This window comes from Eurosta solidaginis, chromosome 2 (assembly GCF_040869045.1).
Source record: "Eurosta solidaginis isolate ZX-2024a chromosome 2, ASM4086904v1, whole genome shotgun sequence".
Lineage (NCBI taxonomy): Eukaryota > Metazoa > Arthropoda > Insecta > Diptera > Tephritidae > Eurosta > Eurosta solidaginis.
Genome location: NC_090320.1, coordinates 46,642,017 through 46,668,530, shown reverse-complemented (window position 1 = coordinate 46,668,530; position 26,514 = coordinate 46,642,017). Strand labels below are relative to the sequence as shown.

The window sequence follows — 26,514 nt, the reverse complement described above, 5'->3', positions numbered from 1 at the left end:
GGAAATCAATCTTTTACTGGCAAGAGTATGCAAACAATTTGTAACGAGAAACATAAGATGGAATAGGTAAATCGAACCTAATACCGGACAAGGCGAATTTTAAAAACTTTTTTTGAACCCTTTCAATTCTATTAGTATGTACTTCATAGAATGGATTCCATATTATAGAAGCATATTCCAATTTAGATCTTACAAAAGTATTATAAAGCAATTTTTTTGTGTATGGATCCTTAAATTTAGAGCTTTTGCGCCGAATAAACCCTAACGAGGAATACGCCTTAGGTATGACATAATTCAAATGTTCAGTAAATGTAAAATTGAATCAAATACAACACCAAGGTCTTTGATTTTATTACTGGATCTAAGGACAGTATCAGAAATAGAATACGAAGACTGAAGTGGTGACCTAATTTTACAGAAGGTAATTGAGCAACATTTATCAATATTAATAGATAGTATATTACGAAGGCACCATTCTTGAAATTTTTTTACTTCAAACTGTAATGTTTCAAAATCAGAGAGTTTTTATCTTTTTTAATATCTTTAAGTCGTCGGCATAAAGTAGATGTTCACAAGCTGTAAAGCACTTTGAGCAATCATTGGTGAAAATAACAAAAAATAGAGGGCCAAGAATACTTCCTTGAGGAACCCCAGAAGTTGCTCTATATGAAAATGATTTTACAATATTAGTTATTTAAATGATCCAAAGACATTCACACTGAGGCTATGACAAGACTGTTAATAGAAATGTACGCCCACTTAAGTAAGCACGTCGCCATATGACAAAAAGAAGTCAATGGACTCTGAAATAAATCGCGCCGTTTTCTGTTGATATTTTATATTTCTATATTCCGTGATATAGGGGTAACATATCAAACTTCCTGCATTGAAGACTTTGAACAAGTAATATGAAGGGACTTAGGCTGTCGGTCATCCCTGCCTCGCCATAACTTACGCTGAAATCGTTCGCACAAGAGGCTAGTGGCGTAGTAAGAGGGACAAGGGGGCATCTTGTCCCGGGCGCTACTCATAGGGGGACCAAATGGTCCGCAAAGCAGAACTCCCTGGATAATTTGTATTTTTATTATAACCGATTTCTGCAAAAAAATTTCTATACCAAAAAATGCATGCATATGTATATCCGGAACACCTTGGAGAGGTTGAGGGATAATTTAAAGCACGTTCACCGTTACAATGGGAATTATTAAAAAATGCTTTAACAAAAACTGTCAAACGTGAATCTGAAACACAATGGAGCGCCAGAATACAAGAGGTTATCGTTATCGTCGATGGTCTAGAGAATGTAGTAGAACACTCAGAACAATTAGCTGAGGACACTAACACCACAAGTAACACCAGAAGCGAATATACGGTTCTGTTGCAAAATATACTCAGTTTTAGCTTCATAACATTAGTTTATGTCTGGTATGAAATCTTAAGGAGGATTGATCGTGTGCAGCTCAGATTACAAGATCCGGGGATGATTTTTAGAGAAGCGTATCATGATCTTAAATCATTAGACTGGACTATCCGAAATTCGAGATAGTACAAACTGTGTAGAAGCAATAGAAAAGCGAAGTCTCTTTATGAAAAATGGTATATTGATATAGTAAAACGTGCAAGAATGCGCCGTAAATTGCCCCGAAAAAAGTTTACCCCGGGTGCAAGAAAACCTCACTACGCCATTTCAGGATGCTAGATAGAAATGATATTGGACAATGAACACTTATTGAGTTGAAGCATGCTCTGCATCAATTTTTCGTCACTGAATTTTATTAGCGCGGTGACTAATCCGTCGTTTCCCGGAATACAGAGTGAGTGTAGTTACTACACTACTCTAAAATCAGAGCGAAAATAAATCTCGCAATGCCAAACGACATTTAGATACGAAAGCGACACAGCATTTAGAAACTATTTCGATAGGATTAGAAGTAACTAAGCGAGTAAGTGGCGAGGAAGATAGAAAGTAAAGAAAGTTCGATAGGATATTTTGGGAAGTTGAAATCGGCAAAAAAAACTGATAATGATGTGAGAAAATCTTTTGACAAAAGTGTGCTGGTTGACATTTCTGAGGCAAAGAGAGAAATCGTCGCCAATGTTTTGCCAAAGCTGGGTTAACAGCAACCACCACTGGGAAGTCAGGTAATCCAAAAATGCGAATGAATTTGTACCCCATAAACAAGACTTCGATGTATGTTCTTGCAAGATAATACATGCGAGAAAACTAATCGGATTTTGTCAACTTTTTAATTTTTATGTTAAAAATTTTTTTATTTGGGCGATGCACCAAAACAAGGTCTTCAGAAAATGAAAAATATTAAATTGAAAAACAAAAATAAATAAATCTTCAGAAATATTGAAATAAAGCGAAATTCAAAACCCACTTCTATTCTGGTTGTCGCCAATTGATATTCACAACACTGCGACATCTGTTGCAGAATGACTGTGAAAATTGAACTTGTTTGATATAACAACAGAAAATGTTAATACATCCCAGAGCACGGGGAAAAAGTGTCAATAAAATATGACACTATGGCAGCATTGCCATCAAACATGTCCAATTTTCACATTCATTCTGCAACAGATGTCGCAGTGTAGTGAATATCAATTGGCAAGAACCAGAATAGAAGTAGGATTAAAGAAGACAAACAAAAAACCGCTGTGATGGCTGAATGGTTGTAGCAGCGGCGCCTAAACGTTGCCGATGAAGGAATTTAGCAGTTCCCGAAATGAATCTATACAACGAGCTTTGGCAGTTGTCTAAATTTTTTCTTTCTTCTATTCTAATTTAATAATTTTTTCAATTAAGAAAAAATTTATCATAACAATAATAATGATAAAATAATTATTGTTAGGCCTTGAGCTCGATTCGAACCCGCGATCTTACAAATCAGTAGGCCGATATAACAACAAAAATTGTTAAAGCGAAACTCAAAACTTTACAGTTATTTATCGTCTTAATATATGCTTCAAGGAAATTCCTATAAAATATTTTTTTGTTTATGTCTGAACTTACATTGCCTTAGTAATCACAAAACGTATCGAAACAAATTTTGAAATAGGGCGTTATTCAAACGTTTTCTGAGATATAGCGTTCTCGAAACAGCAGCCGAGATAGGGTGATATTCCACTCAGCAGTCGATGTATATTCTGAATAGATTATAGTATATTATTATATTTGTGAATCTGGGTACGAGGGTTGCATTTTATATTTTGCGCCTTGACAACACTACATGTGATTAGCTGTAATTAAATATTTTTATCGCAAAGTTCGGCATTTTTTGGCATAAACTTGCATATAACATTTTCACTTACGCGTTTTGTGTTTATTTGTAGGGAGTTTAAAAATTCATATCGCCTAAAAATGGAATTAACCCCTGAACATTTTCATGCGATTATTTACTACGATTTTCGAGGTGGATTATCGAGACAGGAGGGCATCAACCAACTTACTTCTACTTTTGGTGTTGAATCACCATACTTAGCCACTGTGAAACGATAGTACAACAAGGTCCCACGTGGTCGCCAATCTTTGCAGGACGAATTACGTAAAGGTTATCCAAAAATGTTGGTTGTGCCAAAAACAGTCGATGCTGTGCGTCAATTGATAATACAAGATCGTTATGTGACATATCGCGAGATAGAGACATCCTTGACCATTAGTGGGACCAGCATACATTCAATATTGCATGAACATTTGGTCGTAAAGAAGATTTGTTCTCGTTGAATAGCGCATAATTTGACAATTGCCCAAGAAAGGGCTCTTGCCGATTGGTGTAAAGAAATGTTGAAGAAATTTAGCCGTGGTGGATCAAAGCACGTATGTGACAACGTAACAGGTGACGAATCTTCTATCTATGCATATGAGCCGGAAACAAAGCAGCAATCGACTGTATGGGTTTTCCAATACGAGCCTAATCCAACAAAAGTTGTTCGCGTAAGAAGCATTTGTTTGCCAAAAGTTTTTGTAGAATTAAGGAAAACCAACCGCCGAAGAAAAATTATTATTCACCAAGACAATGCGAGCTCTCACGTATCGATTCACACAAGAGAGTTTTTGAGGACTCGAAAGGTCGAATTGATGGGTCATCCGCCTTACAGCCCTGATTTGGCACCTAATGATTTCTTTTTATTACCGCACATCAAAATAATGCGAGGTCAACGTTTTTCAACGCCTGAAGGAGCTGTAGAAGCCTTCAAACAGCTCGTTTTAGGGGTGGTCTCTTCTGAGTGGCAAAAGTGCTTTGAAAATTGGTTCGAGCGAATGCAGAAGTGTATTGACTTGGATTGAGAATATTTTGAAAAACAATAAAACTATTTTCCTTAATGTTTGTTTGTGTTTAATGATGGTTTAATATTTGACCGTTTTTTTCATTATTAAGCGCAAAATATAAAAGGCAACCCTCATATATGTGAATTCCTACACGTCTCCTAGAATCGAAATTATGCTGTAAGTTGCACCAATAGATACTGAAAACACAGTAGCATTATATTAAACTCACCCTCAATGATTTCCGCATCATACTCCTCATTTGCAGCTAAGCTAATTGACTGCGTTAAATTCACATTTCCCTGTGGTTGAACAGCTGCCATATCGGCTGGTAATAATTTAACTTGCGCAATTTTGGTATTAAATTCAATGCAAAAAATCACATGCCACAATGAACAAAATAAAAGTAAAATTTTACACATTTTTCTACAATTACAATAGTTTGCGTACTTTAAAGATTGCCAGAGTAAATGGCATAAAATCAAAGTAAAATCGTATTGAAATCGATGATTGTTAGCAATTTTGCGTATTTTTTTTTTTTTTTTGAAATGGAAAAACTTTTTAAAAATTTTACTTGCACGAGAGTAATCTTTAAATTCAATTTTTCACAAAACTCTTTGTTTTAACTTACAATTCTGCAATCAAGAATGCTTTCACTTACTTTTTCAACTTTACCGATTTCTCGAATTTCGTATTGCTTTTGACAACCGTTTGTGTTGAACGCACTTTTTGGTCTGAACCGAAAATACTGTGCGGTACATTTGTCAACAGTTAAGTGCGCTGCGCGCATACTTAAGAACAACATGAATTCAATGCGAGTGTTAACAACAACAATGCCAGCAGCTATAAGCGCTATAGAACTTGAAAATGCCGGCAATACAAGCTTTGGTAATGCATACACACACGCTTGCTGATATGAAATGCCACACATATTCAACTGATTAGTAACGAACATTTAACAAATTGCCTTAGGAGCATTAGCTTTATATATTGACAGCAGCATTTTATTTCACGCTTAACAAGATAGAAACATTACAGCTCTAAGGGTGACACACAAAATGAATAATGGCAGAATCATGATCACAAGAGAATGAAAGAAGAGTGAAGAAAGCTAAGTTGTGTAGGATTTTCTGCACTTTGTTTGTTTGGTTTGGTTTGTTTTTTTTTTTTTTTGCGATTTGTCGACATTTGACTAGAAAAACTTTCTTCTTTTGTTTGCTTTTTAATTCTTATTTTATTTATTAGTTTAATTTTAGTGGAATGTGGCACACATTTTTTTATAAATCCAAAACTTCAAATTTTAATTAACATTCTTGCATTAAACGAATTTAAATTTTTCACCCCTTCATTTCTAGCGCTTTTTTTTAGCTCTCACATTCATGCGTTTACTCTTCTTCTATTAAAAATAATATTTTCACTTCTAAGTATCACAAAACACTCAATGCCGGTCTTCATTTTGTTTCCATTTGCGCGTGCATTCCGATACGCTTCAACTAGCCAACTGAATTCTTTATTTTGTCATTCTAATCGTACTCCAAAATTTCAACTTAATCGTTCGGCTTCCAACTGGCTAAGTCAAATACTCTTTCTTTTTAACAACATACCATCAAATTTAACAACAACAAAAACAATGGCATAGCACTGTGATCATAACCAGTGACCATCGCGCTTTGGTGAGTGCGTGACTAGTAAACGTCTCCTAATATTTTTCAACGCATGCACTGCCTCGTTCTTTCAATTTCTATTTCAATTAATTTTATTACTACTTTTTTTTTTGTATTCATGAATTTATTTTATTTATTTATGCTCGCTATTAACTATATGCTAAAAAATGCATTAGCTGGCGCCTCTTTTACAATACTTTTACTACTTCAACTTCACTTTTTCTGTAAAATAACTATGTGCGTACACAAGTGTATATGTATGTTTGTGTGTGGGTATATATGTTTACTTAAAAGTATAGTTGATAAAGCCAATTTTTTACTTATTTTTTGTAAAAACTCAATGCCTCTGCTTTGTTTCCGTACCTCCCTTTCGCAGTGTTGCTGAAAAATTCAACTGTACAAAAGACTTAGGAAACGAACTTGATTGCAAGTATTCAGATTATCAGCAACTTCTTTTTCTTAATTTGTGATTAAACATTTAAATGTACATGGCCATTGAACAAACCAAAGCAGTAGCTCAACCATTTAGCTTTTGCAACGATATTCAACCGATAAGAGCACCCTCTGTGCCACGGTGTCCGGAGAAACTCCCACGTAGGGGCTAACCGCTATCGACGCTGGCTTTTCAGTTTCCGAAGTAAGGCAATGTCTTCGTAAAGCTCATACAGCTCAGCTTTTAATATATAATCTCCGTACTCGCCATCGCCGGTGCCCTCTCCGGAACACTCTCAGGCCCATCTGATGCTTTATTTGCCAAATTGCCGCTTAGCCATTTAAACGGCTATGGATGTGCAACAATGCGTGCCAGTCGCTGTGCTATCTGGTTCCAATTGGTAACACCAAGGGAATTTAGATCGTATTCCTACTGGCCCTTTCACTGTAGTGGGGGCCGCCCTCTCTCTCTGCTTCTGTAGGCGGGTTCCAATAAAAAATACTTTTCATGCAACATATCTAGTTCGCTGGTCTTGATATTAAATCTTCTTCGGTACTCGCCGTAGCCAACGCATAGAGGTTCGTAAGTATTTTCTCCTGAACATTCCCAGAGCCGCTTCATCTGATGTCAGGGGCGTGGCGAGGGGGGAAGGGGGGGGGGGGGGGGGGGGGGGGGGTGTTAAACCCCCTTGCCTCAGGATCATTTGATTTTTTAGGTCGTTACAATTCAAATATTTGATGTTTTTATGTCTATGTTAATAAATTTTTTTATAATTCTGCACGTATTTACTTTGTTGGTGATATTATATTTTTAATATGCAAGCATATGTATGCACGAAGTGAACACTTATATATTTTAATCATATTCTGTTTCATAATAATTCTGCAATTTATTAAATATACAAATGTACGTGTTAACTTTTGCTATAATTTCATAAAGAAGTTTCCCTGTAAATTTGCCTAACGACCATCTACATACATATCAGAGAACAGCAAAAATCGAACACAATAACGTTCGATTACATACATGATCTTGTTCAATGATCCAATTTGCTGTAATGACCATAATCGACATTGATTTAAAATCAACCAACTTATTGCATGCATGAATCAATCAATTCAGGCGTTTGCTCGTTTGCCTCAACAGCGATTACATTCATCGGAATGAAAAGGCAAATATGAAAACTCCATGCATCTGAATATTTGCATGATTCTTCTGCCCTTACGTCACGGCGACAAGCTACATATAAAAGAATATGTACCAGATAGTTGAAGCAGTATGCTCTGCTAATGAAATCCCTATTATTTTGCCTAGAAAAAGTGCTCAAACAAACGCGGAGGATCACTACCGTATACAAATTTTTATCCCATTTCTAGACTCAGCAATTCAGAACTTGGAATTATGATTCAATATTTTAAAATGTAAAAAACACATTAGTGTTTTTTCCGTGTAGATATGACTTTTTTAAATAAAATTTTTTTCTATTCGATCAGTTTCTTTCTTTTGAATTTTATATACGTATACTTTAGATCTCATGCAGAATTCTACTTATTCCTGAAGGAGGTACTTCGGTTTTTTTTTTTCAATTTATCTATGATTAATATTGCAGGAACGCGATTCTGTGGATTTTCCTAATGTTCACATGTTGCATGTGAAAATCGATTAAATGGCTGTGCATCACTAAGCCTCCACCGTGATCAAATTGTTACCGTTGATGAAGCTTTAGATGAAATGGTAAAGAAAAGCCTACGCATGCGCTTGAGTTTTTAATGTAACCTTTTTCATATCATATTCTAAATACACGTACTTTAATGTTAAAGCTAAAGACAACATTTTTATTTATTTATTTAACGGAAAAAAAAATTTTTTGTAACCCCCCTCCCCCCACCGAGGCAATTTTCTGACTACGCGCCTGTCTGATGTTATCATGGCCCATGCTTCTGCACTAGATCGCAGGAAGGATAAGTAACTTGTAGATGATTTTCGTTTGCTAAGAGAGGACTTTAATTTCATCATCATCGATTGCGGGGATGAGTTTACAATCAGTTAATAGTTGCCTTCTTGTAGTCAAATCAAAGTCAGTTATTTTCCAGAATCGCGTAAAATAGTCAATTAAAAGCCAGCTTTTTTTAGAATTTAATATTTTTTCTTGTGGGCTACTTATTGCTCCATGTAATAGAAATTTTGAAAATAAATTCAGCAGCATAAATGATTTTACAAATTTTTCAGAAATTCTTGGAAACCCGTAACTTGTCTTGCCCTTTTCTTTATTAAACAATCAATCAATTGAAATTGATAACTCGCAATTGCGCTGCCCTCAATCGCCGCTTAATGTGTAATTGCAAAAATATTTGTGGTATGTTCAACAATGGTCAAATTTTATACCGTTAAAATAAGTAATCCCCAATTCCTTTTTTCACTGTCAATCGAAGAATGGCAACATATTTGTGTTCACAAATAGTAAGTAAGTATGAATATATCATTCTGAGGAAACTTTGATAAAACAATAAGCTTGTGAAAAATATCATTGCATTAAAAATGACATTCAATACTTCACTAATCGTTGACATTTAAAGCTAATTGTCAATTGTTTACTGTGCCAAATTTTCTTGTGCAAAATTTGCTGAATAATATTCTTGTCATATCTTTTATGTATGTACTTTCATGAGCATCATGTCGAATAATAATCATAATTAATGATAAACCAAAGTCAATAAAATTGCACCAGTCACTCAAGGAGATCAAGTTTATTTTGGGTTTCAGTGTATTTTTGAAAATTTTGTTTTTTATTTATCTTATATTGTTCTTCGGACACATTTCTGGGTAATTCAATTGATTTCTTGTTAATACCCTCGTTTAAAGTGCTCTCGTATAACATTTTGTAGAAATAAATAATGTGGCGAATATTAGCATTGCTATGATGCTAGTAAATAATCACAACAACAAAAAGGCGAGCAGCCACACTTATGTACAAGGCAACGAATAATATTCCCACATAACCAGCAGCTCGAAGCAGACAAATTATTTCACATACACATATGTAGTCAGCAGATAAAAGGGAAGAAGAAGGAGAAACAATCACACATCACGTTATCATCAGCTAAGAGCAGAAGTTGTTATACACACGCATATTGCTAAATAACCAAGTATGAGATACAACTGTTCCAGAAGGCATGTTCGTGAAAAGTCTAGACCTTAGGATAAATATGCGAACGAGGCATCAGAGAGTATAAAAGCAGCGCAAGGTGAGGAATAATGAATCAGCTTTAGCAAAGTACGCGAGTATTGTACTACACCCAAAGTAGTCTTAAGAAAGGAAATATTGCCATACTGAATAGCAGAGTTATTTATTCAACAGCTGAGCGATTCAGACGTTAACAGAAGGTGCATAATTATCAGGAATTTCCCAAAATTCGTTACAATAAGTACTTCATTAAGTTTTTTGAACTTATCTGTTTTCATTAGCACTTCTTAGAATAAGGCCCGGGTTTTCAGTAGTTTGTTAAGCTAAGCTTAAACTAAGTTTGCTTAAACTCTAGTCAAATCTAAACTCCAGTTAAACTACTCAGCAGGTTTTCAGTCACAGTTTAAGGCCGCCTTTGGGGTTGACTTTTTTGTGCGGAAACATTGGTTTTTTTATTATCTAGATAATTTGTAGATACGGCAACAACTGGATTTTGTTTACCCAACAAACATGAAAAAAAATCTCCAGCGAAATATATATCTAGTTCCGGAGGTGATATCCAACATCATTATTTATTTTTAAACCAGATAGTTTTCGAGTTGATATCCAACTTCATTCTCGAATCACTACCAACCTTTGAGAAGTTTTGTAAAATTAAGAGTTTTCGAAATGATCTCCAACGTCATTAATATTTTCCAATTATTATCCAATTTTCGAGAGATTTTGAGAAATGTATAATTCTCAAATGAATATTCAACACATTTCTCCAGTTGATATCCTACAGTGGATATCGAGTTGAGGTGGAGTACCACCAAAACCAACAGCTGTTTATTCTGAGAAATAAACAACTAGTTGATAGCAGTAATGAAGCGTAATTAATCAAAAATAAATTATATATATTTTATTTTATTTTCGTGAAAATACTGTAGTTTGGAGTTTTACATTTGAGTCCAGTTAGGGAACCACAAGTTTTTAATTACATTTTTTTCAAATTAAATAATAGCATTTTTCGCTTTATAAAAAATTCCATCTTTTGCTGAGTACGAGTTGAGCTGAGCCACTGTTTCGAAACAACTCTTGAGATCTTAGAAGTATGCCTAGTTATCAACATGCGCTCTAATGGTACTCAAGTCCAAATGCTTGTTGGGTATATTCTACGCCATTTCGAACGAACGCAACTATCTGATGGGTTAACTAGATTAACCCTGCCATATCGGCCGCTTAAGCTCAACTTAAACTTCAGTTAAAGTAGACTGAAAAACTGCAGAATAAGTTTAAGCGTAGCTTAACTGACAAACTGAGTTCAACTTGTACTGAAAAACCGGGCCTAAGTCTTATTCATGCAAATCGGTCAGGTGGTCCTTGACTATATTTATATCATAAGAAGTTAATTTACATCATAGGGGGTAACTTCGGGTATTGTGATATGGGAGGGTAATGTGATATACCCGCTTATTTTCTGAACTATGCATGCTTCAACAAGAACTTGCTGTTTAAAGTATGCATAATGGAAGAAAACTGCTGCAGCAGAATTATATATGCTGACGAATGCTTCGTTTGTTCTCATTGCGAAAAAGTCCATTGAGTGGTGGGGTCGTAATTATTTAAGTGCCTACTTTGCAAATCGATTTCTTTGAATTTAACACACATTTTTTTAAAATAATATTTAGTTTCCATTAACGCGAGCCTATTTAGTTGTAGATCAAGTAAGTTTTCAATAAAGTGAAGTGGAATTTTTAAAAACAAATTAAATTTAAAAAAAGTTAAATTCGGCTAATGTGATATAGCCTTAGTCGTCTAATGTGATATGGTATATCACATTAAACTCCTAACCTGTTAACAACAAACAAGTGTTGTATTTTCTGTATTTCGTTAGATCATGCCCAAGAAAGGTAATATTCGAAAGTGGGATGCCTAGAGTATGAGGAAAGCCATTTTAGCTGTGAGAGGAGAAAATATGGGTATACTCTTGGCTTCAAAACCACTAGGACGCAAACCTGTATTCAACCAAGATTTGGAAATGGAACTGGAACAGTATTGACAACTCATTTTCTTTGATAAAGGAATGTGCGGGTAAGGATTGGTTGTACGTCTTTCTAAAAAGGCACAAGTCCGAAATAAGCCTTCGAAGCACGACAGGAACTTCAATGGCTAGGAATATGGGCTTTAATGAGGAAAGTGTGATTGATCATTTCCTACGGTTCACCAACCCTTCAAAAGAAAACCCAATGCTGCTCATTTTAGACGGTCATTATAGTCATACCAGAAATATTGAGGTTCTTGACAAAGCTCGTCAAAATGGTGTTGTTATTATATTTTTATCACCACATTGCACAAACAAGATGCAACCTCTCGATAAATCGTTTATGGGGCCCCTTAAAACGCATTATAATGACGAGAACAAGGCCAAAAGATAACCCAATTCGACGTTGTTCAGTTGTTCTCAAAAGCATATCTTAAGGTTCAAACAGCTCAGGTCGCAATAAATGGGTTTAAGTGTACTGAAATGTCTCCTTTTGATAAACATATATTTCAAGAAATCGACCCTATCGCTGAAAGACAAGATCATTTTCAAGAAGAAGCTTCTATGCAAGCAAACTTAGAAGAACCAGTCGCCAGCACTAGTTGTGCAACTATTAGCAAATTTGTAACACCTTGGGAGATCTCACCACAACCGAAAATAAAACAGTCTACAAGCTCCAGAAGTAAACGATCAGTCGCGACGGTATTAACAACAGCACCATACAAATCATCTTTGGAGGAGATCATAAGAAATGCCGAGAAGCAAAAGAAGAAGCCACCAAAATCCCGTAGTGGTAAAAAGCCTCGCAAAAAGCCTAATAGGGAAAGTTCTGCCAGCGAATCTGAAGAAAGTTTGCAGATGAAAACCTTTGGATAGAGGCTCCGCCTAGTAACGATACGGTGTGTGCTTTTTGTAATAAGGTATTTGAGATTGACGAAGGCAACCCAACATGGTTATCGTGTTTACAATGCGATTTAATTTGGGCACACAGTAAATGCCTCCCTAAACGGCAAGCTATTTTTGTATGCGAGTATTGTGAGTCATCTTAAGAAATTGAGACTCAAGATCTCTTCAATATCTAATTATCTATCAATGTATTTTATTTGAACTTTTTTTTAAATTTAGTTTAAGAATTTTTAGAGATATACATATGTACCCATGAATAAAATGTTTGGTTTTGTTTGAAGTTCTGAATAATAAATGAAAATATATAAAATTTCCATAAAATAAAAAATAAATGTAAGGCGCGATAACCTACGAAGAGATCTAAGGCAGAGCTTCTCTTCCAATTTGCGTCGTGCTCCTCTTGATTTTCCCTACAAATTGGCCGGGCGGGACCTACATGTTTTATGCCAACTCCGAACGGCATCTGCAAGGCAGATGAATTTTCACTGAGAGCTTTTCATGGCAGAAATACACCCAGAGCGCTTGCCAAACACTGCCGAGGGGCGACCCCGCTGAGAAAAATTTTCTTCTAATTGAAAACATTATTTCTAAAATTTTGATGATGCTTTGCCCGGGGTGCGAACCCAGGGCATACGGTGTGGTAGGCGGAGCACGCTACCATCACACTACGGTGGCCGCCAAATTTCCATGGGTCTTGCTTTTATACATGTTTATCTGGAGCTAAACTCTTCCGGGAGTATGGGCGTATAATGTGATATATATATATCACATTACCCGCCAAATTTTACAAAGCCCTCTTTTCGACTATTTTTGATTTCAGTGGAAAATCTTCCGATTGGCTGAAAATAGAATACTCATAACTCAAAATTAACTACGCAATATATCAATACCCTATATTAAGCAATAATATTTGAATAAAAGTGTGAAATTATGGAGTAATAGAAGAGCAAGGATTACCTATATCACAATACCCGAAGTTACTTTTAAGTACATACATATGTATGTATGTATGTACTTGAAATTTGATCAAGTCCTTAGGTCAACATGTGACATTCCTTCATTGGCCTTCTCGTCATAATAAAAACTGTTAAGAGAGAGCATTTTTGTATCTGCTCTATTGCCGCCTTTAACTTTCGTACGTACGTACATTGTTCGTACGTATGTATGTGTGTATGCAAGCTCCAGTTTCTAACATACGACGACAGCCTGAAAGTATGCTATCCGTTTAAGCGAATACTTGGGTTTGTTTTTTGTACCACAGCGATATCAAAACTATGTGATAATTTCGTTCAAAATAAATACATACTTAAGGTTCATTACACTGTGCGAAAAGGTGTACCTTGTTCATTCGGTAAACCCTACTTGTGTAGTTTTCCCAAAGGCGGTGAGGATCAGTATCAATAATGTGATACATGACTTCAAGCCTTTTAGCTTAACATTATTTATACTCAAAACTTTTCAGAAGCTGATGGATGTGTATATAAAGTTCGTCATGGACGAAAAAATATTCTCTACAGCAAAACATGCGTACACCAAAAGCAAGTCGGTAGACATGGCACTGCATAGTATATATGAAAACATAAAGAAAGCCTTGAAATATAAGGAGTACGCCTTGGAGATCTTCTTAGGCATTGTTGGGCCTAGCAACTGTGTCATCCACACATAACCAGGTCGGGTGCATTCTAAACTGCAGGAAGATTACTGTATGACGTCACAAAATCAATGAACAGGGGTAACCTACAAGGCGGGGTATAATGATATCTGCTGTAGACGCTAGCTATATGCAAACTGTTCAGGGGGCTCAACGAGGGACCCGCCAAACTTACGCCGTACGCAGATGGCTTTGCAGTTGCAACAATTAGCCCTTTAATAGATCGGTCACTTCGGGATATATATAACTGGCAATCAAATTTCGGGTTGAACGTCAACGCGGAGAAGACGAACATGTTATTTTTACTAAGGTTTGTGAGGTTCCGAATTTGGCAAAGAATAAACTAGGGTCGGCGATCCTGTAGGACAAACCTTGTACAAAAAGGAATCATTTTAGACAGTACGTTATCGTGGAAGCTCAACGTGTGAAAGGGAGTGAAATAGGCATCAAAGGGCGTATGGGAATATATAAGAATGAAAAAGCAGATACACTAGCTCAAAAGGGCGCATCCCTTGAAGCTTGCTCCGTAGACGTCCTTATTAGATTGGGCGAGATTGAGAGGAGTCGAGAGGGCCACATATTTGACCAAGCGGGAAAGAGCGGACTGTAGACTTATGATGGGTATTCTGACTGGACACTGCCTTCTAGCGTCACATGCCTTTAAATTAGGCTTGGTCACTGTTAGCAGATTTACTATCGTGCACATTTTGTACGCGTGTCCTGCGCTTGCCAAGCTAAGACTCCAGTTAATATGAGTGATACGGCTGTCAGATCTAGGAGCAGCAAGTGGCGTTAGTCTTACAAAACTTCTAAGAGGACGGAAAAATTTTATAACATAGCTCCTGATTTTTGAAAGGAGTTTTCAGTTTAGTCGTTAAAAAAACTTCTAGTAACACTACTGACTCATTCAGTCTATGTGAGGTCCTCACGCACCGGCCAGTTTAACCTAACCTAGCCTTACATCCATCAGAGCTATTCGTATTGCATTTGTTTGTTTACTTCAGAAAATCATAATTAAAAATGCTCTATTCTATTTTCGAATTTCTCGTTCGTAGTGTTCCTAAGATGACTGAAAAGCAAGATGCTCTGCTGACTCGTGAGGGGCGATTGGCAGCCTACTTGAGTGGACCTGATATGTGTGCTAGCTCATTTACCTGCATGTTCATTATGAATCTCTCGAATTCGTTAGCGTGGGACAAAAATATTGGTTTTACAAAGTCAAGTTTTGGGTATCTTTGAGGTTATATTCGGCTTCACGGCACGCCTTAAGTTGTCTTCAGGCTTCTAATATGTTATGACTCTTGTTCTTTTACCATTTAGCTTTCACAAAATTTATACCATCATCCCAAAAAGTCTTCTTTGTTATGCATTTGATAATGTGATGTAAGTATCTATATAATATTTTTCCAAGCGCGACCAAAGGTCTTGAGTTCAATTCACGAGCAAAGCAACATACAATGTGTTTTTAATAAGAAAAAACTTTTTCCAGGCAGTGATTTGTCAAACATTCCTTGTGTATTTCTACCATCAAAAGCTTCTCATCTTCTCTTTTTAGAATGAAAAACAAAAATAATAAAATAAAATGACAGAAAATAAAATAAAATTAAATTAAATTAAATAAAGTAAAATAAAATTAAATAATATGGAGGCGAAGAAAATAAAATTAAAAAATAAAACTAAAATAAAATAATATAAAATAAAACAAAACAAAATAAAATGTAATGAAATTAAATAAAATAAGATAGAGTAAAATAAAATAAAATAAACAAATATTTTAGTAAAATAAGATAAAATAAAATAAAGTAATATAAAATAAAATAAAGTAAAATAAAATAAAATAAAATTAGAATTATGAGTAGTCTTAAGAAAAAATTAAAAAAGGGGGGAGCAATTACATGAAATAAAATAAAACAAGTAAGGAAGACTAAGTTCGGGTGTAACCGAACATTACATACTCAGCTGAGAGCTTTGGAGACAAAATAAGGGAAAATCACCATTTAGCAAAATGAACCTAGGGTAACCCTGGAATGTGTTTGTATGACATGGGTTTCAAATGGAAGGTATTAAAGAGTATTTTAAAAGGGAGTGGGCCTTAGTTCTATAGGTGGACGCCTTTTCGAGATATCGCCATAAAGGTGGACCAAAGGTGACACTAGAAGGTGTTTGTACGATATGGGTATCAAGTTAAAGGTATTAATGAGGGTTTTAAAAGGGAGTAGCCCTTAGTTGTATATGTGAAGGCGTTTTCGAGATATAGACCAAAATGTGGACCAGGGTGACCCAGAACATAATATGTTGGGTACCGCTAATTTATTTATATATGTAATACCAGGAAAAGTATTCCTGCCAAGATTCCAAGGGCGTTTGACTACGCCCTGCAGAACTTTTGTCATTTTCTTCTACTTAATATCGTAGGTGTCACACCCATTTTACAAAGTTTTTTCTAAAGTTATATTTTGCGTCAATAAACCAATCCAATTACCATGTTTCATCTCTTTTTTCATATTTGGTATAGAATTATGGCATCTTTTTCATTTTTCGTAATTTTCGATATCGAAAAAGTGGGCGTGGTCATAGTCGGATTTCGGCCATTTTTTATACCAAGATAAAGTGAGTTCAGATAAGTACGCGAATTAATTTTAGTAAAGATATATCGATTTTTGTTCAAGTTATCGTGTTAACGGCCGAGCGGAAGGACAGACGGTCGACTGTGTATTAAAACTGGGCGTGGCTTCAACCGATTTCACCCATTTTCACAGAAAATAGTTAACGTTATAAAATCTATGGCCCTACCAAATTTCAAAAGGATTGGTAAATTTTTGTTCGATTTATGGCATTAAAAGTATTCTAGACGAATTAAATGAAAAAGGGCGGAGCCACGCCCATTTTGAAATTTTATTTTAGTTTTGTATTTTGTTGCACCATATCATTATTGGAGTTGAATGTTGACATAATTTACTCAAGTTATCGTGTTTACGGGCGGACGGACGGACGGACATGGCTAAATGAATTTCTTTTTTCGCCCAGATCATTTTGATATATAGAAGTCTATATCTATCTATTTTAGTTTATGCCGTTACGGATTACCGTTATGCGAACAAACTTAACATATTCTGTGAGCTCTGCTCAGCTGGGTATAATAAGATAAAATAAAATAAATTAAAATAAAATAAAATAAAATAAAATAAAACAAAATTAAATTAAATAAAACACAATAAAATAAAATAAAATAAGATAATATAAAATAAAATAAAATAAAACAAAACAAAATAAAATGTAATGAAATTAAATAAAATAAGAAAATAAAATAAAACAAAATGAAATAAATTAAAATCAAATAAGAATCATGAGTAGTCTTAAGTAAAAATTAAAAAAAAAGGTGGAGCAATTACATGAAATAAAATAAAATAAAACAAAATAAAATAAATAAAATAAAATCAAACAAAATAAAATAAAAAATTACTATTAAATAAAATAAGAAAATAAATAAAATTAAATTATAATTATGAGTAGTTTTAAGTAAAAAATTAAAAAAAAAGATGGAGCAACGAAGCAATTACCTTCAATTAAAGTAAAATACAATAAAAAAATTTTATAAAAAAACATATACACTCCTATTCATAAAAAATACAAAAGGTTTAGAGTAATTCTTAAAATCACATTTCCATACTAATTTTTTCTTATAAGAACTTGCGGCCGCCGTGGACCACACCAAAGGTCCTGGGTTCAAGTTCCGGGCAAAGCAACATCAAAAAGTTAGACAAGTTTTTCAATTAGAAAAAAGTTTTTCTAAACGAAGGCGCCCCTCGACAATGATTTGTCAACACTCCGATTGTATTTCTGTCTGCCTTGCCTTCGGAGTCGGCATAAAACATTTAGGTTCCATCCCACCAATTTGTAGGAAAAATTAAAAGGAGCACGACGCAAATTGGAAGAGAATCTCGACCTAAATCTCCTCGGAGATAAACCGCGCGAAGCGTTTTTTTTTTTTTAGTTTATAGTTTTAACGCAATTTTTTATTTAAATTAAATATTAAACATATAAAATTTCAACTTAAGTACTATAGATATTCTAATATACGAAGGTACGTTAGTGCATTATTTGCAACACAAAAATAATTTAATAAATACGAGTATGCATTGATTTAGAAAAATTAGCGCCTTGAGAAGAAAATACTAGCAATTTTGTGTTGTATATTTTTTTTGTTATGAAATGTGTTTACTTTTCTTTTACTATAATACCAGGCTCGTTAAATATTATTTTTTATTCTAGCAAAAGCTTATCAATAGGAACATTCGCGAAGAATTGATTGATATGCGCAACAAAGATGGGCGCCCATTGTTCACGCGTGGCGGGTATGCCCACACGCACGATCTCAGGCAGATTCTCATTTACCAAATTCAAAATCATTGTATCTAAGAGATAAAGAATGAAAGTAGCGTTAAAATTGTGTATTTAAATTTCAAATGTTAAGTTCGACTCACTCAAATTACGATCACTGAAAATGCCATTTGCAAGCACGCGTGCATCACCCACTGCTACATTGGCATTCAAACGGTGCAACTTCAAGCGACGACCCCCTTCAGTGGTTTCCATTACACCATCAGTCAATATGGTAGCGCGTATATTGTCTGAAATAAATTTTCTCTAATATCAATAACAAAAATAATTGTATAAAGCAATATGAGCATGTCTCTTTTAAAAAAGGAAAGTGGGAAGAATATAAATCCTTTACAGACAACCTCTTTGCTGCCCTCCCTATCCCGACTGATGCCCGCCAAGGGGAGCGTGCCTTCCGCAAGGTCATTGAATCCGCCTCGGCACGTTTCATTCCCGCCGGGAGAATTCCCCAAATTCGGCCCCACTTCCCGGCGGAGGCCGCAAACTTAGCGAGAGAACGTGACCTTATAAGGCAGCTTGATCCAGGCGACCCCCAAATAAGGGATATAAACCAACGCATCAGATTGCTTGTGGATGAACACAAGCGGGCGAAATGGGAGGAGCACCTAAGAGGTTGTAACCTCTCTACCGGTGTGGGTAAACTTTGGTCCACCGTAAAGTCCCTATCGAATCCGACTAAGCACAAAGACAAAGTTTCCATCGCCTTTGGCGACAAAGTGCTGTCGGATGCGAAAAAATGCGCGAGCAGAACAGTACTCGTAGCGCTAGACCTATCAAAAGCTTTCGATACGATCAACCATGGCTCGTTACTGCAGGACCTGGAAGGGTCTACCCTTCCCCCATGTCTTAAAAGGTGGACCGCAAATTATCTGGGTGGTCGGCAGGCATCGGTGCTATTTAGAAACGAAACATCAAAGCCAAGGAGAATTAAACAAGGGGTGCCACAGGGTGGTGTCCTATCCCCACTTTTGTTTAATTTCTACATATCTAAGCTACCTTCACCACCGGAAGGAGTCACAATCGTTTCCTACGCCGATGACTGCACAGTAATGGCCACAGGCCCAGGCCCACAGATCGATGAACTATGCAATAAAATAAACGGCTACCTCCCTGATCTCTCCAGTTTTTTCGCCTCGCGAAACCTGGCATTATCACCGACTAAATCTTCCGCGACCTTATTTACAACATGGACGTCCAAATGTCGACCATTTTGAACATCCACGTCGATGGCTCTACGCTACCGACTGTCCTACACCCCAAAATCTTGGGTGTGACGTTTGATCAGGATCTACATTTTGGTGAGCACGCAGCCGCAATTGTTCCGAGTATTCAGAGCCGTAACAAAATCCTCAAATCCCTTGCTGGCAGTACCTGGGGAAAAGATAAAGAAACGCTCATGACTACATACAAAGCAATTAGCCAGCCGATTACGTGCTACGCGTCACCCATATGGTCGCCAAGCCTAAAAATTACCCACTGGAAGAAGCTACAGGCCTGCCAAAATACTGCTCTCAGAATTGCCACGGGCTGTCTTCTTATGTCCCCAGAACACCATCTACATAATGAGGCGAGAATACTCCCCATCAGGGAAAGAAACGAGATGTTGACCAAACAGTTCCTGTTGAATACCCAGAAACCTGGGCATCCCAACAGACATCTGATTGACGAGCCAGCACCGCCTAGGGGCTTAAGGAGTCATCTCCGTAAGCATTTTGAGGAAATACGGCATCTGAGAACACAGCCGTATGAAGCGAAAAAACACAAGCAGGTCCTTGGTGAACTCCACAAACAGGCGTCGGACCGTTATGCCGGGAATTGCCCGGTGAACCCAGTACTCAAAGTAAAGTATCCAAAACTTGCGGAAGAGGAACGCATACTCCCCAGGGAAACGCGTGTCACTCTGGCTCAACTTCGTTCTGGATACTGTAACAGGTTAAACTCTTACCTATCCAGAATCAACCCCGACATACAAAATGTATGCCCCGCTTGCAATGTGTCCCCACATGACACCAACCATCTCTTTAATTGTAATGTGGAACCAACGCCTCTAACACCCCTTTCCCTATGGTCCACCCCTGTTGAAACAGCAAGTTTCCTTGGACTCCCGTTAGAGGATATTGATGACAGTTTGTGATCGGTCGCGTCTGTTAGGTGGGGCGAAGCACTGCTACAACAACAACAGCATGTCTCGCTAACTAAAAACAGATAATAATATTGATCTAATAGTGAACAACGGAAGTACTGTTTATAAAAGCATTGCTATAAACCCAATGTTACTAAGCTCTTGGATCGCGCCTATAATTATACCACACAATTAGGATTAAAAAGCATATCGAATAAGTATGCACCTATATGGTGAATAAAGGAATAGCAACAAGAAGGCAACCATTGCAAAGGACCATTGCAAAGGCATTCATATGGCTGAGTGGATAAAGGCTGCCTTTATACTATTATATAATATGAATTTTGGAGATTTCGAGTTCAATACTCAGCTTCCGTAAAGCTAGCTGATGAAGAAGTGAAATTCAGAAACATGTCCTAGTAACCCTCGCCGTTTGTTAACTTTATAATTTTTCTCTAATATCAGTAATAAAAACAATTGTATAAGGCAATATGAGCATGTCTCGCTAACTAAAAACAGATAATAATATTGATCTAATAGTGAACAACGGAAGTACTGCTTATAAAAGCAATGCTATAAACCCAATGTTACTAAGCTCTTGGAGCGCGCTTATAATTATTCCACACAATTTGGATTAAAAAGCATATTGAATAAGTATGTACCTAAACGGTGAATAAGGGAATAGTAAATTAAATGTGGACAATTCAGGAACCAATAAAAATACATAATTGATTTTAATTTCATTCATGACACTAACCGATTGTAATGTTGAAAGGTCCCTTTGGCACCAAACGTAAGCCACCCAATTTGACATCGGCCTTAAATTGTCCATTCGCTTTTATTCTCGGTATTTCAATGCCCAACTTAACAATCAAAACTTTTTCAGTGAAATTTGACAAGAACGTATTTGCCTTGAGGTCACTTATACCATTTATGAACATATTTTTGATGAGTAGGCCACCTTGAACGCCATCGTTGTTGTAGCGGAAAATGCCACGACGATAGTAATATGGATCAATTGATGGCATGCCATATTGAGGTAAGGCGTTCTGTGAAAAGGAGTATTAGTTTTGGAAATATTAAGAATATTTGTAAAACGCAAAGGAAATGACAATAGCTCAATACTTACCTTGAGTTGTGGAACGATTTGTGTAAATAAATTCCGTATGCATTCATTTTTGTTAGCATCATTTAGGTCACAGGGTGCAACTTCAAACTCAGTGTTTGCAGTGGAGGCAGAACTATCATCGGATGGAGCTGTAAAAATTACAAAAACAAAAAAGATGTTTGAAGTTAGCTTATCGTGTGGAGTAATTGTAAGTGGTAGAATTTTAATTATGCTACTATTACGGAATATCGATTGAGGTGACATAAGGTCAACAGCCCAAAGGTTAATTGACGTTATGACCACTTCAAATGGCCATAAGATTAATCACTTGAAATGGCCATAAGGTCAACTGACTTTATGACCGTTCTCCATTTGACTTTATGGCCTCTAAGGAAATCCATTTGACTTCGGGAAAACCCATAATCATATACAGCAATTTAAGATCACCACGAGAGTAGAAAACTTCCGAAGGATTAGTAAGACGCTTAGTTGATGTTTTTTTTTTTTTTTTTTTTGAAAGAATCCACCTAGGCTCAGCCAGATCAGAGGAGGAAAAGTAGAACCAGTTTTTGATTCAAAATTCAACAGTTGTTAATATATAAAAATGTAGAGGTGCTAATTTACGGTATGGGCACTTCAGAAAAAACAATTGACCTTATGTCCATTTTGGAAAAGCAGTATGGTCTAATGATAATATTGTTGACATTGTAGCCATTCGAAATTTTATGTTGTGCACATATTTGTGGTCTATACAATAGCCACTAGCCATTTTAATTGTCGTAATGGTCGTTGACCTTATGTCTTTCCAAGCATATCGGAGAGAAAATCTCCAAGTGGATATCTCTTAGCTCTTACTCATGCAATTCGGAACCAGCACTAAATTGTGGCCGATTTCTTCAGGAGATGGTCCAGCAAAACGGGACACAGGTATATTGAAGGAAACTCTTTTGTAAACGAGCATGATAGGGAGGGCACGCTAAAGCATATTCTTCCTGACAACAAAGAACGCTTAAGCATGACCTTTGCCAAATGCATGCTAATGCTCAAAATTATATCTACCGTCGAGCAAACGCTAGATGACCACAAACGCCAGGGTCTCGGATATCTATGCAAAACTAGTCATAATGTAATCTGTAGAGATCCCTTCACGTTTACATTCTTAGTAGGAATACAATTACCACACTTGAAGGAGTAATAACTGGATGCTGCATTTTTTGGTATGCATGAGAAAAGGCTGAGAGTTTCCTATCGTCATTGCTGTGGGAGTTATAAAGATGCCTAGACGAGACGAGACTGTAAATCACCTTAAGTGCATCTGCCCGGCGTTAAGTGGTGACAAACAGCGCTGCCTGCAAGCTCAGTCTCTGGCTAATCTACGTCACCTCGTGGAGTACGACATCAGTTGACTTTATCAGGTCCTCGAAATAGTTTGAAGCAGAGGGGAAGTGGTGTCCTTTCGTGGTAGATCCTCCCCGTCTCCTAGAACTTTTTTAAGTATCTCGTTCGGTGTTGCACTTAAATCTGGACAATAACTAAACAGCTGGAGCCCAATGCCAACTAGTGACGTATTTGGTTTCGGTTAGGTCATGATCTGAAGGCCAATTCAGATCTTAAATATGAGTTTAGTAAATATCGCGAGACTAGCGCCACCTAGTTTCTCTATCAAGTTGAAAAAAATGTTGTATATGACGGCACTCCAAAAAATATGTACCCTTATATTTGGGTCTGGAGCTTTCAAAGAATATGGGAAACAAAATTTTAATTCTGTGAACTGAAGTGCAGTGAAGATACACTTAATATTAATGGTTAATTACAATTATAATTTTAAAAGAATTTTGAACCGGTCTAATGTACATGGCATGCTGACTCATCGACGGTGAACTAATACTCATGGCTGCTGCAATTGAAGTACTTCAATTGCAAACAAGCGCTGTGCACTGACAACCGATCAAAAACCCAACCAATCGTTTTAATTGTTGCAAAATACTTTGTTTCGTAATATCTTAAAACTTGAATTATTTTGGTAAACCGACAATTGTACATTAACAAAATTTGAAGTAGTTTTATGAACGAGGAACATGGCGGTTAAAAGAACAAAATAAGTTGGTTGTGAACGGTTGCGAAACTTTCATAAATTGATATTTATTTATATAGTTATCTATTTAACTTTTTTCTTTAATTTTTTTTAAATTATTTTATTTATTTTATTTTTTTCGTTGTAACTTTCGTTTAAAAAAATGTTTCATTTAGGTTAATTCTACTTAATTTTTTAATTTAGTTTGGGTTTGGTGTATATTTTTTTTATTTAGTTCAATTTTGTTGTTTTTATAGTTAATCGCCATTATTCATAACAAACATAGTCTGTGAAAGTCGCGTTCTCCGCCTACCACACCGAAGATCCTGGGTTCACGCCCTGGGTAAAGCAATATCAAAATTTTAGAAACAAGTTTTTATAATTAGAAGAAAATTTTTCTAACGGGGTCGCCCCTCGGCAGTGTTTGGCAAGCACTCCGAGTGTACTTCTGCCATGAAAAGCTCTCAAAGAAAACTCATCTACCTTTCAGATTCCGTTCGGAGTCGGCATAAAACAAGTCCCGCCAATTTGTAAGAAAAATTTAAAAGGAGCACGACGGAAAATTGGAATAGAAGCTCGATCTAGAATATCGCGCCTTACATTTATTTATTTTTAATAATAATAAATACTTGACGCAATAAACCTGCGAGGAGATTTTAAGTCGAGGCTCTCTTCCAACTTGCCTCGTGCTCCTTTTAATTTTTCCTACAAATTTTCGGTGCCATGATGAGTATTGAGAAGCTTTTCATGATAGGAATACACTCGGAGTGTTGAAAAATTACTGTCGGGGGCGACCGCGTTTAGAAAAACTATTTTCTAATTGAAATTTTATAAAATTGTTTTATTTTATTTTACCTTATTTAATTTCATGTAATTGCTTCGTTACTCCCTCTTTTTTTAATGTGTTACTTAAAACTACTGATAATTTGTATTTTATTTTTTATTTTATTTTAATTTATATCATTTTGTTTTAAATTATTTTCATATTTTATTTTGATTGATTTTATTTTATATTCTTCAATTTATTTTGATTTTTTCTGTTTTATTTTACTTTATTTTATTTTATTTTATTTTGTGTTGTTTCATCTTATTTTATTTTATTTCATGTAATTGCTCCATCCTTTTTTTAATTAAAACTACTAAAAATTCTTATTTTATTTTACTTTATTTCGTTTTGTTTTATTTTATTTACTTATTTTATTTTATTTTACTGCAATTTTTTATTTTATTTTATTTTATCTTATTTTACTAAATTTTATTTTATTTTGTTTTATTTTATTTTATTTTATTTTATTTTATCTTATATAATAAATTATATTTTGTTTTATTTTATTTCATTTTATTTTTTATTTATTTTATTATGCCTTATTTAATTTTATTTTATTTCATTTCAGTACTTTTTATTTTGTTTTGTTATATTTTATTTTATTTTATTTTAGTTATTTTTTTATTTTACTTTGTTTGCGTCTATATTGTTTTATTTTATTTTATTTTACTTTATTTCATTTAATTTTATTTTATTTTCTGTAATATTATTTTATATAATTTAATTTAATTTTTTTATTTTTCGTTTTTATTTTTTCTTTTTGTTTAATTTTTTTTATTATTTTTTTCTTTCATTTTATTTTGTTTTGTTTTATTTTATTTTATTTTATTTCATTTTATTGGGAGTGTAGAAAAATTACTGTCGGGGGGACCGCGCTTAGAAAAACTATTTTCTAATTGAAATTTTATAAAATTGTTTTATTTTATTTTACCTTATTTAATTTCATGTAATTGCTTCGTTGCTCCCTCTTTTTTTAATTTGTTACTTAAAACTACTGATAATTTGTATTTTATTTTTTATTTTGTTTTAAATTATTTTCTTGTTTTGTTAAAAGAACAAAATAAGTTGGTTGTGAACGGTTGCGAAACTTTCATAAATTGATATTTATTTATATAGTTATCTATTTAACTTTTTTCTTTAATTTTTGTTAAATTATTTTATTTATTTCATTTTTTTCGTTGTAACTTTCGTTAAAAAAAATGTTTCATTTAGGTTAATTCTACTTAATTTTTTAATTTAGTTTGGGTTTGGTGTATATTTTTTTTATTTAGTTCAATTTTGTTGTTTTTATAGTTAATCGCCATTATTCATAACAAACATAGTCTGTGAAAGTCGCGTTCTCCGCCTACCACACCGAAGATCCTGGGTTCACACCCTGGGTAAAGCAATATCAAAATTTTAGAAACAAGTTTTTATAATTAGAAGAAAATTTTTCTAACGGGGTCGCCCCTCGGCAGTGTTTGGCAAGCACTCCGAATGTACTTCTGCCATGAAAAGCTCTCAAAGAAAACTCATCTACCTTGCAGATTCCGTTCGGAGTCGGCATAAAACAAGTCCCGCCAATTTGTAAAAAAAATTTAAATGGAGCACGACGGAAAATTGGAATAGAAGCTCGATCTAGAATATCGCGCCTTACATTTATTTATTTTTAATAATAATAAATACTTGACGCAATAAACCTGCGAGGAGATTTTAAGTCGAGGCTCTCTTCCAACTTGCCTCGTGCTCCTTTTAATTTTTCCTACAAATTTTCGGTGCCATGCTTTGTGCCGACTCCGAAGGTAAGCCAGATGAATCTTTATTGAGAAGCTTTTCATGATAGGAATACACTCGGAGTGTTGAAAAATTACTG

At 35.2% G+C, this 26,514-nt stretch overlaps 2 protein-coding genes across 4 annotated transcripts in view; both read right to left on the bottom strand.

Moving 5' to 3' along the window:
* Positions 1-5,720, bottom strand: part of l(2)k05911 (lethal (2) k05911) — a 34,298-nt gene extending 28,578 nt beyond the window's left edge. Inside the window, exons 1-2 of one of the 3 annotated variants that reach the window (XM_067765238.1) lie at positions 4,902-5,720; positions 4,503-4,696 (exon numbers count right to left, since the gene is read on the bottom strand). In XM_067765238.1, coding sequence (XP_067621339.1) covers positions 4,503-4,692 — 190 coding nt within the window. In that variant the 5' untranslated portion in view covers positions 4,693-4,696; positions 4,902-5,720. Of the gene's footprint in view, positions 1-4,502 lie in introns of all 3 variants that reach the window. The other 2 variants (XM_067765237.1, XM_067765239.1) reach the window with 2 other exon arrangements.
* A 12,402-nt stretch (positions 5,721-18,122) lies between these two features.
* The window catches only part of LOC137242099 (uncharacterized), a 29,406-nt gene continuing 21,014 nt past the window's right edge, over positions 18,123-26,514 (bottom strand). Inside the window, exons 2-5 of the mRNA XM_067769469.1 lie at positions 21,784-21,911; positions 21,412-21,703; positions 18,616-18,762; positions 18,123-18,546 (exon numbers count right to left, since the gene is read on the bottom strand). Of these exons, the coding sequence (XP_067625570.1) occupies positions 18,395-18,546; positions 18,616-18,762; positions 21,412-21,703; positions 21,784-21,911 (719 nt within the window). The 3' untranslated portion in view covers positions 18,123-18,394. The remainder of the gene's footprint in view (positions 18,547-18,615; positions 18,763-21,411; positions 21,704-21,783; positions 21,912-26,514) is intronic.